General features: G+C 36.9%; 1 protein-coding gene across 1 annotated transcript; it reads left to right on the top strand.

The window, feature by feature from the left end:
* The first annotated feature begins 31 nt into the window (after positions 1-31).
* On the top strand, positions 32-15,763 carry LOC120625048 (F-box/LRR-repeat protein 20). The gene is made up of 13 exons (XM_039891958.1): positions 32-208; positions 2,858-2,971; positions 3,968-4,051; positions 4,625-4,732; positions 5,390-5,487; positions 5,972-6,038; positions 7,182-7,284; positions 8,897-8,982; positions 10,397-10,579; positions 11,428-11,529; positions 11,672-11,759; positions 12,233-12,357; positions 13,233-15,763. The coding sequence occupies exons 1-13, from the start codon at positions 179-181 to the stop codon at positions 13,338-13,340; spliced, it is 1,296 nt and encodes a 431-aa protein (XP_039747892.1). The 5' UTR covers positions 32-178; the 3' UTR covers positions 13,341-15,763.
* Positions 15,764-16,491: the final 728 nt, after the last annotated feature.

Raw genomic sequence — 16,491 nt, 5'->3', positions numbered from 1 at the left:
TCAGTGACAACAGTTTCCGAACGCACTGCAAGTCGGAACAACGGAGTTCTATCGTCGGTCGGCGAAAAATCCAAAATTTCCACCATATTTGCTGTGAAAATTACCCAGCGCTACATTTTATTTACGTTTGCCGTGCCAGTGAAATATAACAGTGGCTAAGGTGACGCCGTTCCCGAGTATGTCTTATTCCGCAAGGAATAAGTTCGAAGTAAGTGCAATACAATCGATCGAACACTTTGTTTGTATTTTTCAAAAACAGCTGACAGTAAGCTCTACGTACTTTGAAGACCAGTCTCTTTGTTCTAACATGCGTTTTGATAAATTTAATGTTCCTAACGTATCGGATTCAACTGCAAATCTGCTAAAACAATTATTTTTCAATCTGTTAACTTATATTATAGCTGTGTCGTTACGATAAACAATTCGTTCTATTTTTAAAACTGTTGTTTTTTTTTCTTGCTTGTTTCTGTCTGCTTGTTATGTTTTTTTTGATATAAAGGTCAGCGCGTATTATCGCATTATAGCTTAGGTATTAATTATAAGGAATTAAACTCGTCAAGTGTATTGACCTTTGCTGGTTCACTCAACTCCAATGATTATTTACCGTTATGTATGTACAGTACAGTAGTATGTAAGAACTACGCGGAATTTGCGGTTACACTTTAATTTTCCGATCTTATCATTTAATAACTAGAATTAGTAATAAAATACCTAGTTTTGCAAATACAATTTTAATGATAATTATGCTAAGTTTATTATAATTTTCAAGTTTAAAGATTTAATTTAGCTTAAAACTAACTTATAATTATATGTAAATAAAGTGAAGAATAGTTGTATAACACAATACAAATTGTATACAAATAATGATATACTAGTACTATAGCCTGGAATTTTGCCAAGAATATGCACTGAACAGCCAGGTAGATTGTTATTTATCTAAACAAAAATGACACCACTCTTCTGACCTGAGGCAACAGAAAGAAAGAAAGAAAGAAAATATAATTATCATTATTAATAAATAATCCCCACATTGCAACATCTTATGCAAAGTGGTACCCTGGTGCTTCCACTAGTTGAGCACTAAATAATGCATAAGTTTGTTGTGGGCGCTTCTTAGACCAGCCTAACTTTAAATAAGTCTAAAACCCCACACTTGGAATGTAGATTTTATTAATCCATCCCTAACAATTTTAGTCCCAATCTGGAAATTGAATCCAGGCCTACTTGGCATGCCAACCACTAGACATACATTTAAATTAAAACACAGCCATTTAAATATTGATTCTATGTCAGATAATAACATACACATTTATTCTCTTTTAACATTGATATATAATTGATTTATAATACTTGTGTCCATAATATCAATTAACAGTAATTGCTTATAAATATATTCTAATGAATATATGAATATTTGAATGAACTGATAAATGTTTATTTATCACATTTCATTTACAACATGTTTTTATGATTGTTTAGAGAGGTAATCTAGTTGTCTGTGAATAACATGACAGACTGTCATTATAAGTAACATCAAGACAAATATTTAGCGTTATATTTGAGACTCTGATAGATGACAACACTTCTGTATGGACTACAGCTTTCATACAAGAGTAATAGTAAGTCTTCATAGATATTGCATGGTCACATGCAGAGATTTTTGTGGATCATTGACAAAGTATTTGAAAACCATCAGTATATCTTTACGGCTATCTGGCGCAGTTGGCAGCAACCCTGCTTTCTGAGTCCATGGCCGTGGGTTAGATTCTTCTTCTTCTTCTGCTTGCGGCTCAGGTTCGCCTGGTCCCTGATGTCACGCCGACCGGCTACAATCTATTGTGACGCCGCTGTCTAGATCTCCCAGCAAGCATTTGTCGCCGTCAGGAAAAGTAGCACTGTCCGTGTTGAAAGAAATTTAGCATCCTCTGGTTGTATTATATGCTTCCCCAAAAGAATGCTGCGTTTTTGCATCAACGCGGGGCAGGAACAGATTAAATAAATGCAGCGGCGTCTCCGCAGAGTCTACATAGATCTGTGTCCTGCAGCTTTAGGTTGAACATGTGCCTGTTAAGCCCACAGTGCCCCGTAAGCGCTCGCACTTGGATGCATAAGTAAAAGTGTAGGTGGGTTAGATTCCCACAATTGGAAAATGTTTGTGTGATGAACATGAATATTTCTCAGTGACTGGGTGTTTATCTGTTTATTATAGTATTTATGGACATTATTCATAAAAAATTTCATCAGTCATCTTACTATGTATAACACAAGCTACACTTACTATAGGGCTAGATGGCAATGTGTGTATTGTCATAGTATAAATATTTTTTATTATTTAGTTATTTATTAATTAATACACTCATAAACATATACTTTTTATGGTGACCACCAATAAATATAAAATATGAATGACCAGAGGATAACATAACTATAAAGATTTAAAGTGAACATAACATGTTAATACATTTAACATGTTACCACTAATGTTAGGTTATAACTGCATTCGTTAACTTAAAACTAAAGCTAGGAGGGTTCCAAACACGCTGTGGTCTAAGAAGAGCCCAAAACAAACTTCGCCAGGTTTTTTTGTTATCACCATCTCACAGTCGAGTTAATATTTAGCTATAAAGCTTTATATCGTTATCATTATAACAGGATTTTTCTAAGAGTAATAGTATGAGATTGCTTGCAGCAATAAGGCCGCCTTTGCATGCATACAATTCTTGTTCTTTTGCGTATTCTATATTTTATGTATATTTTGATGTTTGTGTGCAATAACGTATTTCTTCTTCTTCTTCTTCTTCTTCTTCTTCTACGTACTTATGTGAAAAAGTAATATATTATTTCTTGTTGATTTCAGATCGCTCGGTTTTCGGGCGAGGATGACAACCATATAAACAAAAAGCTGCCAAAAGAGTTACTTCTAAGGATACTGTCATACTTGGATGTAGTGTCACTATGTAGATGCGCACAGGTAACTTAGATACTGGCCGAAACTAATACGACTGTACCCTGATGGAATGTGAACGATATCAATGTGTCATCGTTCTCAATCTGTTATAGGAAGCTTCTGGAAACATTGTTATTGTGAGAGAGAATTAAATCTTAGACCTGCGACAGTAACCATTTTTATCATATGAATATAGTTCAAATTTTTTTTACCCTTTTTTTTACCCCCCTTGAGATAAAAATAGTATTTATTTGCTTGAATATGTGTAGAAAATGTAATTCACAATAACTTTTCTAGTTTCAATATATTCTACTATTTCGGCATGCAAACATACAAATAATTATTTACAGCAGTCAGGATAGTAATTACTTATAATGTCATTATAAAAATAATTCGGTCAGTTAAAATTTGAATTTACTAAACACAATGTCACATAAATAATAATATGATTACATTACACATTTAATGGATACACAAATTTACTGTATAAAGCTCCCCTACCCTCTAATTTACACATTTTTACTGTATCAAGCTAAACTTTGATATGATACCTTATACCTTATTCGGTTTCTATGCAGCATCGTACTGGAACGCTGAAACGCTAGGCGTCAAGACTTTACCGGTAACGGGTATCGGTTGGTAGTTCGGAGCCAAAGTTTCCCACCACTTGAGACAGAGAAAATTAAGAAATTAGATTCTTATTGCTGATCCCCGGCAGGGGGATTGAACCCGGGACCTGGAACTTATAAAACTACAGCGCTCACCACTGTGCCGGAGGTCGCAATCAAAGGTGCTTTGTTCTTTGTACTGTGCTAATGTACGTTGCAGCATAAAAACTAAATTGAGGTATGGGTTTAATATAAATGCGTAGCCCTAACAGGTTAGCCCGCTACTATCTTAGACAGCATTAACCTCGTAAATTGAAATTTCAGTCAAGGGTTAACTTGTGCGGGACAAAAAAATTATAAGGTTGCTGATAAATGATATATGTCCATTAATATATTATGTTTTTGCTGTCAGGTATCAAAACTATGGAACATATTAGCACTAGACGGCTCAAACTGGCAACGAATAGATTTATTTGACTTTCAGACTGATGTAGAGGTGAGTTCTTGTCATTTCTGTAGCCTTAGTATAAACCTCAGGGTTGATGCGGCATGTTGCAGGACGTGTTTCTTGCTCCCATTTATTCTTACCCTTCTCTTCTTGCTCACACACACGCACACAAACAAACACTAACACATACAAACACTCAGTGGCGTGCACTGGGTTTCTTACCAGGGTGTGCATACAGCAGGAATATTGCATAAAATGGCAAATTTCTCCTATACGAGCTATATACATTCCGAGCAGCAATACACATATATTTGCGAGCAATACACATTCCCACACACGTACATACAGACACACACACACACACACACACACACACACACACACACACACACACACACACACACACACACACACATACCCACATATACACATATACACACTCATACACCTCCTCCCAACACCCAGAATTCACACGTATATCTTTTGGATAATATTTCCAACCGTGCGCCAGTGCTGGAAGAGACGATAAAGCTATGGAAGGAGCTAGCCGTGGGTCATCTGCTAAGTCCGTCAATTACATTATCTGCTATGAAAAATATATCATTATATACGACGTTGCAGGGTCCAGTAATAGAAAACATATCCCAGCGCTGTGGGGGCTTCCTGCGACAGCTGTCGCTGCGGGGCTGCGAGAGCATAGCGGACGGCTCCATTAAAACACTAGCACAGGTATTCTTCTCTATTATATCCCTCTTCTGTGTATCGTATTTCTAATTTTAAGTGATCTTGATTTTATAAAGCTTTTATTTAATTTTCCATACAAATATCACTCAAATTTAAGTCCAGCTCTTCTCCTCAGAACAGACTAAGATGATCACATGTCGAGTAAATAATCGAACGGACATATATATTTTTATATACGTATAGTGCGTTCATTATAAACCGACAAAAAAAGTACTATAATATAATATATACATAGTTTGTATGTTTTATAAAAAAAAATATATACGAGTATATTTATTTTTGTCGGTGTACATATGGAAAACGTTTTAATAAACTAGAAAAAAAAAGAAATTTAAAAACAAACATCGTAGTGTTTATATACTCTTTGTAACAAAAAATAATCCTCTCCTAAAGGTTAGATCAACTAAACTAGAACCAAGGGCCGGAAAGTCAATTATTACTTTAAATTTGATACATAAGTGCATAAAATTAAGTTTTAGTCCGCCTAAACACATAACATGAAATATTAGATTATGCTACAAGGGAAATAAGACTGTTTTTTGCCCTTGTAGCTCAATCTTTTACTGTTATTACAACAAAAAAAGGATATCTACATACGTGCGACAGAGTACATAAAGTACACATAGTTTTTTTTTCTTGCAGTCATGTCCGAACATAGAAGAATTGAATTTAAACAAATGTAAAAAGGTAACAGACCAGTCCTGCCAGGCTTTGGGGAGGAAATGCAGCAAACTACAGAAGTAAGTAAGTGCTTAAGAGACGCCTCTTAGGCAAGGTTATGGTGATGACATAGGTTACGGTGGTGAGGTGATGATGCTTGACCACTGAATGATATTTATTTTCAAGTGCATATAAAAAATAAGTATATTTATTTAAGTATAAAAAAAGCTTTGTGTCATCTCTTGTTTCCAACGTATCTCATTGTAATAAAAAAAGAAAAAGTAGATCGAAACTGCAATGTTTGCTACTAGATGGCGCTACAGTCGCTATAAGACTGATATAAAAGGCATATACTGATTTCGGCATCAGCGGTTGTTAAAAATTGGTTTAAGAGCTCAGGCCGCGATTGCCAAAGATCCGCAGGTTCATATCCTGTCGGTTCCGAAAATTTTTATAAGCATTTTAAATTTATCAAATTGATAATTCCTCCAAGTGTAGGAAACAACAAAAACTAATAAAAATTACAAAAGTATACTGACCTCTAATTGTTTTTTTTTTTTTCAGAATAAACTTGGACTCTTGTCCTAGTATAACAGACATATCGTTAAAAGCCCTCTCGGATGGATGTCCGGTAAGAAAAAACTGTGTTTAAATTTAAGGTCAAACTGGGTTAAAGATTACTATAGTAACAGTCGGTTATAATCGGTTAATTCGAACGGGAAATACGATGCCACAGACACACGCCCACACACATACACACATACACACAGACACGTGAAACTTATAACACGGCAACTTTTTTGTGTCAAAATTTAAAAATGATTCTAAATATTGATGTTGGAAGAGTAACTACTTGAGATTCTTACCGGCTTCCTCTCGGTAGAATTTGCTTTCCGAACCGGTGGTAGTCACTACAAACAGACATACTTAACATTCTAAATGAGCTTATAAACTAGGCCTACTTGTGATATAAATTGGAAAATCCAAAAGTGCACGTCTCATAATCTCGTTTTTCCCTAAAAAAAAGTACCTTAAACTTTTCAGCTGTATTTTTTAATTTTTCCGATTAAAAAAAATGATTAAAACTTCCTATTCGCCTCAATCGTAAACTAAACTTGTATTCGACGCCAATTTTCCATAAAAAATACACATGCAACTGTTACGTTTCTCGTGCTGTGAGACTATATAACTATGAATTTATTGACGTGGACCTGATTTTTAGCTCCTTAAAGAAAATTAAAACTGCATCTTTTAAAAAATTCTTTTAATATATCTTTATCTTCAACTATATCTATTTCTTTCTTGATGTTTTTAATTAATCATGTAGGTACCTATCCTTTTTTTCCACCACTTATTGCGTTACTTCTCTGTTCAAAGCTTTTAAAATTTGCTACTATTGTAAATTAACTGTATTTTTTCGGAAATCTTTAGTCTATTTTATAAGAGTGTTATTATAATATTAAGTTACTTCCGTGTAATGACTATTTTTACCAAAATAAAAAGAAATAAAAAAAAAATACTTTCAGCATTTCGCGTCATTCTCGACGTAAAGCAACACTCTCGCTCGCAACTCGCAAGCATTCGAACGAACCCAATTTTCATAAGAGACACACTACAGACTAAGTCATTTTTAGTTTCGAAAAGTCCTTGACTTTCATATATCGGGACTGGGAGTATCACCTCAACGCTTCGCTTATGAGGCGTGAAAAATGAATTTTGATCAAATCGCTTATATAAACACTAGTTACAAACTTGACGTGTTAATATTTTGCAGCTTTTAACTCACGTGAACGTGTCATGGTGTCAGTCCATCACGGAGAATGGCGTGGAGGCTCTGGCGCGAGGCTGTCCCAAACTCAAAAGTTTTATATGCAGGGGTGAGTTACAGCATCATCACCTTTAAAATCATCATCTTATCACCCTATGCTCACTGCTGGATATAGGTATTCTATAGTGATTCCCAAATACTCTCTCGACTCTCTAGACTCGTGTGATGTCGTCCGTCCACATAGTACTTTTTGATAAATCATTTTATGCCACCCTAATTAGTTTTTTATTTTGCTTCTGAGTCATTTTCTTTTGTGTTGTAGGCTTATACTTTGTATGATATAATAATTGATATATATATGTATAATTTTTTTTTAAATTTGGTAACTTCTTGTGTACAACGTAACCCTAAAGTGTACGTGTTTTTTTCTCCCTTTCCTTTGTCGGGTTGGCGGAGTGGACAGCGACCCTGCTTTCTGAGTCAATGCTGTGGGTTCGATTCCCACAATTGGAAAATGTTTGTGTGATGAACATAAATGGTTTTCAGTGTCTGGGTGTTTTTCTGTATATTAAAAGTATTTATGTACATTATTCATAAACATTTCATCGGTCTTCTTAGTGCTCATAACACAAGCTATGCTTACTTTGGGGCTAGATGGCGATGTGTGTACTGTCGTAGTATATTTATTTATTTGGGGGATGGGGAGTGGACTTACCTTATCCTGGACAAGAAAAACAAATGTTTTCTGTGTAAATACTAACTATTTTGACATGTTTAGTTGGTCAATTGGCATTATGTACTCTGCGGTACACATTCCTTTTTTAGGATTCCGTACCCAAAGGGTATAACGGGACCTTATTACTAAGACTCCGTTGTCAGTCAGCCTGTCTGTCTGTCTGTCCGACTGTCACCAGGCTGTATCTCATGAACCTCGATAGTAAGACAATTTCATCGATAGTTCATCGTTCATTTCACATCACTCGATAGTTGAAACTACAGAGTTATCACAAAAATCTGAATAAAATAAATATTTAAGGGGGCCCACAAACGTGATTTTTTGGCGTTTTATTAGATAATCGTACGGAACTCGCAATTGTTGGATTTTTCAATAACCAAAAGACAATAAAGGTGTGCATAGCAGATATCCTGAAAATTTGATGAGAGATTTTTTGTGGCATATTCTTTACGACATACTTGCGTTTATTCTAACCCCCTCGGGAATGTTTTTTGATATTATAACGGTCACCTTTTGATTCAAAAGGGGTAAGGTTATAATCTCTGTTTAATTGCAAGGCTCTCTTAAATTCTTATTTCAATAATGTGGATTGACTTAGGATAGTATTATTATAGTAAGTAGGAATTAGTGTACGATCATATATATTTTTTGCATGCCATCTAAGGCGGATTGTTTGTCCCTATATTTTGTGTACCTACCAACAATGTAATACCAATCTGCAAATAAACGATTTGATTTGACAAAATCTTAGTAATAATTAAAAACATGTGAAATTAATGTCACACCTTATCTATGAGATAGTCATTAATTGCATAGGAACTTGTATTCATTCAGAATTCCTTCAATTTTCGCTTAAACGAAGGAAATATATGATATTGTTATTATAAGGTCTCCATCTTCCTAAGCCTATTAAGAGGACTCATTTATTTTAAAATTACAGACAGACCGATTTCTGTCGTGTAATTTGTATTTTTCTTGTTGGCAGGTTGTAAAAATGTGAACGACAAGGCAGTATCCTGTCTCGCCACGTACTGCCCTGATTTAGAAGTACTGAATGTGCAAGGTTGTGAAGTAAGTCCCTTTTACCGTAGTTCTGACTTCAGCATCATCATTCTTTCGTCCTCGTCCTCAACCATCCATCATCATTCTAATCCATTCATCTTCACCCATTCAATATCATCCTCACCCAATTAATATCATCCTCACCCATAAACCATCATTCTCACCCATAAACCATCATCCTTGCTTAATTACTATTAGCCTTTTAGTTAATAGCTGTGTGCAGGTACACTTATATTGGCTAATGTAACTGAAAAAACCCGGCTAAGTGCGACTGGACTGGACTCGCGCACGAAGGGTTGCGTACCATTATCTATGAAAACGGCAAAAAAATCGCGTTTGTTGCATGAGAATTCACCTAAAATATTTGTTTTATTTTATTTCAATAATTTATTTTTAAAGTGAAATTTAATATATAACTAAATGTTCTGTGACTATTTTAAGCGTCTACAGCAAAACGAGCATTCGTTTTTAGTATTTGTTTTTATAGAGGCAACAGAAATACATCATCTGTGAGTATTTCAACTGTTTAAATATGACGGTTTATGACGACGACCGCCGTATGAACCCTAAAAAACCAATCCAACATTATAATTCTTCAAAGTAACGCAAAGTACTAGAAATGTGTGTTAAAAGGTGGTAATAAATTTTCTCTTATTTTGTTGCGTAATAAATATAATATTTAACGTAATTACCTTGTCTCACAAAATAACTAGGAAATTGTCATCTCGACATGTCGCGTAATAAATACTGTAGTATGTCATAAAGAATTGCAAGAATATCAAAATTCAAATAAATAAATATCACAGCTACTTGTGAAGCGTTGACACATTGAACACGTTACACTAATGTTAGTGATGGTTGATAGCTAGGTTTAGGTTTAAAGACATTTATTCCCATAAAAAGACCTAAGTCACTTACATAGGAAACTTAGTTTTCTATAATAAATTAATACACTTCGCCATTAGACTAAACTAAATTCAATTTTACTATTATCTACTCATTCAATGATCAATAAAAACTCTTTTCCAATATCCTTTTCGAACTTCCACCAAAAAAATCTATAGTGATACTAAAATAATGAACATTCATCAATTATATAGCACGTGCATCTTTATTAGAAAATCAATAAACAAAACAATCCACACTAATATCACTTTCACAAAAAAGAAAAATGAAACCCTTCGAGCCAGTTTCCTCACCTTACCTAGAACGTGAACAAATTATGGTAAAAAATCCGTTACCTTTGAAGCCGCCAAATTTTATAATTAAATACCTATACTTATAAAATATGTCGTAAACGTGCCGCATTCCTTAACTTCAAACTGAAGCTCGGAGGGTTCCAAACGCGGCCCGGTCTGAGAAGAGCCCGCAACGAACTTAGCCAAGTAGCAGGGAGAGTGACCTCATAACTTGCGGCGCACAGAACCTCACGGACGAGTCCATCTCGAGGCTGGGGGACGCCGTGCGGCGGCTGTGCGTGTCGGGCTGCGCGCTGCTGAGCGACGCGGCGCTGGCGGCGCTGGCCGGCGCCTGCCCCGACCTGGTGACGCTGGAGCTGGCGCAGTGCGCGCGCCTCACGGACGCCGGCTTCCAGGCCTTGGCCAGGGTGAGACTCGCGTGCAAATGTGTTTCAAGGTCAAAGTCAAAACTTACACTTCGCCCATTCTGACTGCCGACTCTGAAGCTGGCCCGGTGTCACCGGTCAGCTTCCCCGCCTCGCCTCCACCTTACTATCTCGACCTCGAATCTTGACCTCGGCTGATATCTGATGGCGCTGAAGTGTGCGCACCTCACGGATTCGGGCTTCCGGGCCTTACCTAGGGTGAGAAAGTTACGTGTTTCAAGGTCAAAGTCAAAACTTACATTTAGGCAATTTTTCCACTTGTACTGTGCTAGGGCGTGTAGCCCAAAGATATATAAGTGGCATATGGAACGATTTTTTTATTTTTATGGTAACTTGCCGTGTGCTGACGGCCGGTCAGTATACAGTTGTCATAACCCTTCCTTTTCCCGCGGGTATCGTACGAGGTGATTAAGAAATGTAACGGAAAACGGGCAGCAGCGTCGTCTGTATTACTATAAGCATCTGCTACGATCACTAAACTGCCTGCCCAGCGTGGTGATTATGGGAAAACCCTCATGTTGGGACAGGCCAATAGGCCAGCAGTGAACTGCTATAGACATATATTGATGATGATTTTCATAGTCTACCTTACTTAGCACTGGTGGAAACGCGATCGACGAAGCTGGAAGACAGATGTGTGTTAAGGATGGAAACGAATATGCACAAGAGTGAAAAAAGTAGTCTCTACGCACCAGTTTAGGTCCCTTTCTGAATCAGCTTAGCCGTTTCAAAAATTATCCGGTATGAACTGACAGATATGTCATAAATTTCGCGCTCGCTTCGCTCAATTTAGTACTTCACACGAATCAATAAAAAATGTTCGTCGACAGAGCTGCCGAATGCTGGAGCGTATGGATCTAGAAGAGTGCGTGTTAATAACTGACGCCACCCTAGTGCACCTCGCGATGGGCTGTCCTAGACTAGAAAAATTGGTGAGTAGTAACAACGCAACAACACTCCAGCAACGCCCTGTTTTGTGTGTTTATTAGGCTTCATTTTCATGATATTTTTTATGGCTGGTGCCCTAGGACCGCCTTCCTTAATGACCTTGTATAAGCTGGTGCTCTGTCGCAGACGCTATCCCACTGCGAACTCATCACGGACTTCGGCATCAAGCAGTTGTCAATGTCACCGTGTGCGGCTGAGCACCTCACCGTACTTGGTAAGACCTTTCATTTAATATTACTACCGCATTCTTATTTCTGTCGCCAAGTTGCCGGTGTAATTACCGGCGCATGAGGCTGGTGACACCTCGTTTAATGGACCCAGGGCGACACTTTGTATTTACGTTTTCCTTGCATGCCCTGCGAAGTTTTGCTCTGTTTATAGACCATAGTTTTCAACTACAAATATTGGCATAAAAAAACAATACAATCCTTTATTGTCCTGATTAAAGTCTTGATATAAACTTAATAATAGTTTTTTCACATACAAACTTGGATTCCCTTATCTACTTTTGTGTTTTGTTTTTATATAACGCTTAAAGGCTTGTTTTAGCGTCAACTACTGCTGTCAAGAATTCGGTTTCGATTCCCTGATGTTCATCTTGTGCATTCAAAGTTGTTTTAATGGCGCTTGAGGGGTGAAACTCCTGTGTACTGTCCTCGTTGGAATGATGAGCCGGTTCCTCCCCAGGGCTGGACAACTGCCCGCTGGTGACGGACGGCGCGCTCGAGCACCTCATCTCGTGCCACAACCTGCAGCTCATCGAGCTGTACGACTGCCAGATGGTCACCCGGAACGCGATACGCAAGCTGAGGGTACGTACACGCTCACCACGACGAGCTGGCTCCTCCCCACGGCTGGACCACTGCTGCTCTGCAATTGGACATTTGTATTTTTATCCCCCGATGCAAAAAAGACGGGGTGTTTCAAGTGTCTGTGTGTGTACGCCTGTCTGTGGCATCAGTGGTAATGTCAGGAGTGTTCTTAGCTATTTTTGACGAAAGTCGGTCAAAGATTGCCGCAGCCACAAAATGGCGGATTATATAGTTATTCACGTCTTCCTCTTATAAAACTTATAGTAGAGTTCCATAAACTAGGATAAATTTAAAATCCAAAATGGCCTACTACACAAAATGTCGTACACTTTAAAATATTTATTTTATTACATGTACATCTAACTATCCTTTTCCACAAGGCTCATTTTGAAAATTACGGCACTGTATTTAAACTTAATGCGTGTGAGAATGTGCGTGGGTGCAAGAGTGCGCACTTTCTTACGGTAGTGTGATTGTGAGTGTTGCCTGTCCGTGTAGAGGTGCGTGCGAAAGTGCATTTAATAGTACGTATGTGCGTGTATGTGTTAAAGCATAATCTATACGTGTACATGCGCCACGTATATATTTTTTGGGAAGAGATCGCTAAGTAGCGATAAGGCCGCCAAAATGTATACGCTGTGTTTTGTTTTTTTTTCTTATTTAGACTTGTGTTTGATTTGCAATAAAAGGGTATTTATTAATTCGTACAATGCGTGCGTGCGAGACAGCGTTTATGACTGCTAGTGCGTGTTAGTGTAAATGCGTGCGAACGTGCGTACATGCTAGAATGCTTGGAGAGAATGAGTAAGTAATTTTGTGCTTGTTTCTGTATATTCCAGCACCCAAGAAATAAATAATTTGTTTATCTGTCACAGAACCACCTCCCGAACATAAAAGTGCACGCCTACTTCGCGCCCGTGACGCCGCCCGTCACTGGCGGCGGCGCCAGGCCGAGGTACTGCCGATGTTGCAACATTATATGAGGCGTGTAGACCCTGTATATGTATATATACACTAGACATAATACATAGGTACATTGTATGTTCTGTGTACATGTTACTGTGCATGTCCGATATTAAAGTCCGCCCGTTGAAAGTATGTTTTCCTGACATCTCTCTTGGTCTCATAACTTTGTAACAAATATTTGACCGAACTTCGTAAGACCGCAGTATGGTTTTAAAAAAATATATTATTCTCTTATTATTATTAACACTATCCACCCGCACTATTTATTTGACACGAGTGACTTAGTCCGCGTTTATCTCGACTTTTTAAAAATCCTCGTAAGTTATCCCGAGATAAAGAGTATCTCCGTCTGTGTCCGAGATGCCCAATGCAAATATCTGCAAGATCCTGTGAAGAACGTCACCTTGTACCTTTTTTGGGATACTTAGTATCCCGCTTTCATCACCATGCTATTTCATGAAGGTCGGTGCATTGAATGAACCGAACAAAGTTAAGAGTAAAAATAAACAAACAGTACTTTTTTCGCATTTATAAATTAAATGTTACCTCGTCCATTTGATTAAAACATGTCAGGAAAGCGGGCAAACTATAGTAGACGTTATATCGGACATTCTCACAACTTTTACACTCGACATGATACGTTTAGGGCGCAGAAAAACGAGACATGCAGTTATTTCAAGAATTTCCTTGTAATTGGATAAACCGTTGCCTAACGTGCTCTCCGAGGCAAGAGGGGTAAAAAGGACAAAATTTAACCTCCCTTACACCAACCGGCTTCATACCGAATTGGATCTTCGCAATAGATATATTCGTATAGTCATAACGATACAATAAAAGCTCAAATTTATTCACATTACTAGAACCGTTTGTAAAATAATAATCGCCAGTACAGAATTATCCACTCTAAACTGAGAGGCATTAAGGTCATTTTACATTAACGTTTTAGTGTTCCGAGGCTCTAAAACAACGTAACGATTGCAAACTTGAAAATCTCAAACTGCGAAAGATCTAGTGATATAACGAAATGCCTAAACTATCTTACTTTTGAGTGAAATCGCGAGATGGTGACAACAAATATAATACTCGGGGTAAAGCAAGACAAGTCGGGGTTTGGTGACAACCGAGAATTTGAGAAATCATTGGTATATGTAAAAATACCGTTGAAAGTAAAGATAAGAGTATTGCAGAGCTCTGATTTGTGATATTGCAACTGCGTTTTGTGCCGTCAAATTTGACACCTTAAAGAATAAAAAAAATAGACGACACAAAGACGTGCTGTAAAATTTTATGAGTAGTGTAGTAAAGTTTATTGTAAACTTCACGTCTTAAATATCCAGTATTGTACACTACTTGTATGACTCTAGACTTCATAATATATATTTACATATTGGGAGTAGAGTATTGTATTGTAAATGAAATTTCTTAGATATATAATATACTGCACTACTCCTATTTATCTAGACTTCATAATATATATTTTTTTAACATTAAGTTAAGTAATACAATGTCACAGTGATTATTATTTTTCATAAAAAAATCCTGTAAAATAGATAAGTTATATATCTGCAGCCCGACATAAAATAAGAAGGTCTTGTGAATGAGCAATTTTAAAGTTTTTTTTACGTGCACACATCTGCACAATGCCTGTTGCGTGTACACGCTGACACGATATATTTGGCGTGTACACAGAGACATGATGTATTTTGCGTGTACACAAACGTTGCACGTACTTTTCCTTGTTCTATTAAACTAATGCGTTTAGAATATACGCTTAAATATAACTAATGTGTATCAAACAGCCTTAAACTTAAAAATCGATTTTATATTAAATCGATTATTTAATCGACTCGTGTAAGGATTATTATATGTTAACGTAGTTTAATAGACATAAATATATGTTAGAAATGTGATGAAAACTAATTTTTAACTAACCTTAGCCCGAACCGATGGACGTTGCTGGACAAATGTCTTTTGTACTGTGTCACGACGTTCCATTTTTTGGAAGGTTCGCCAACGCTGTCTTTCAGGTAGCCCAACAACTTGAGAGTCCAACGTCCATCGGCTCAGGAATTGACAAACTTATGTGGTAAACTGTTTTAATTTATCATTTTAGTAATGGCATTTTTAAATAATGAGTGATGAATTCGCGATTAGGTTAAGAACTAACTTACGACTTGTTGTTTCAAAATTGTCTGTCGAATTTCTTCATGCACACGACAAAGACACATTAACGATAACGTATTGCTATTTGTAAAGGAGGATACAGATTTATAACAAGCCACGCGAGTCAAAACGTAGGCAGTCTGACACAGTATGAGATACAACCCATAAACGCGACTGGTTGTAGAAATTATGTTATATCATAAAAAGGTAACGTCTCATCTGGTTACATGGCGTGTTATTAGTATGTTTATATCTTAAATGTTACTTATGACAATATTTTGTCTAATTGTCGTGTCTTTCCTGAATTGAACTTGTCGTGTTTGTAATGAGGTCTTAGCGACTTCATATTTCTTTATACAAATTCAAGTATACCGACTTTTTTGTCGAGCAACTGTCGCTAGTGTGTATACTGTGACCGACGTAATTATGTGACGCTTTAATATTAGTTAGTTTAAGGTTTAGGCGACAATATTGGAACAGAATGAACTAAACTAAGTTTAGTCTCGTGGCCTGTAGTTTGAAAACTTCATATAAGGCTGGTATCACATGAACGACTCGACCAAATGTTGCACCAGACGTGTCGGGTATGTGTTACTATCATTAAACATCGAGTAAAAGTTGTAAATAGCTTTTGTTTTTTATATATTTTTTTTAATTTAACAATTATTTTTTGTTGCAAATTGATTGAGCAAAGAAAGATTCCTGTGGTGATTTTTTTACGTCCATCCGTCCGTCAGTCTGTCTGTCAGAACCCTACACCTTTTACGTTAAGGAAACTAGTAATTTCAAATTCATGTTTAATATTAAAATCTGCAACCTAAAACCGAAACTAAGTTGAGGAAAGCTCTCACATAAGAAATTAGGGGTAGTTAAATTCTAAGCACAGCCCAATACAGTTCACCTTAAGGTTGACAAATTTACTGTTGTTATAGTATTTTGCCCCGGAATCTCTCTCAAAAAATGGCTTTGTCTCAGGACTGTAACTTAAGTATAAATTCAGTAATA

Source organism: Pararge aegeria, chromosome 7 (assembly GCF_905163445.1).
Source record: "Pararge aegeria chromosome 7, ilParAegt1.1, whole genome shotgun sequence".
In the NCBI taxonomy this organism is placed as follows: domain Eukaryota; kingdom Metazoa; phylum Arthropoda; class Insecta; order Lepidoptera; family Nymphalidae; genus Pararge; species Pararge aegeria.
This window is presented reverse-complemented; position numbering and strand designations above follow the sequence as displayed.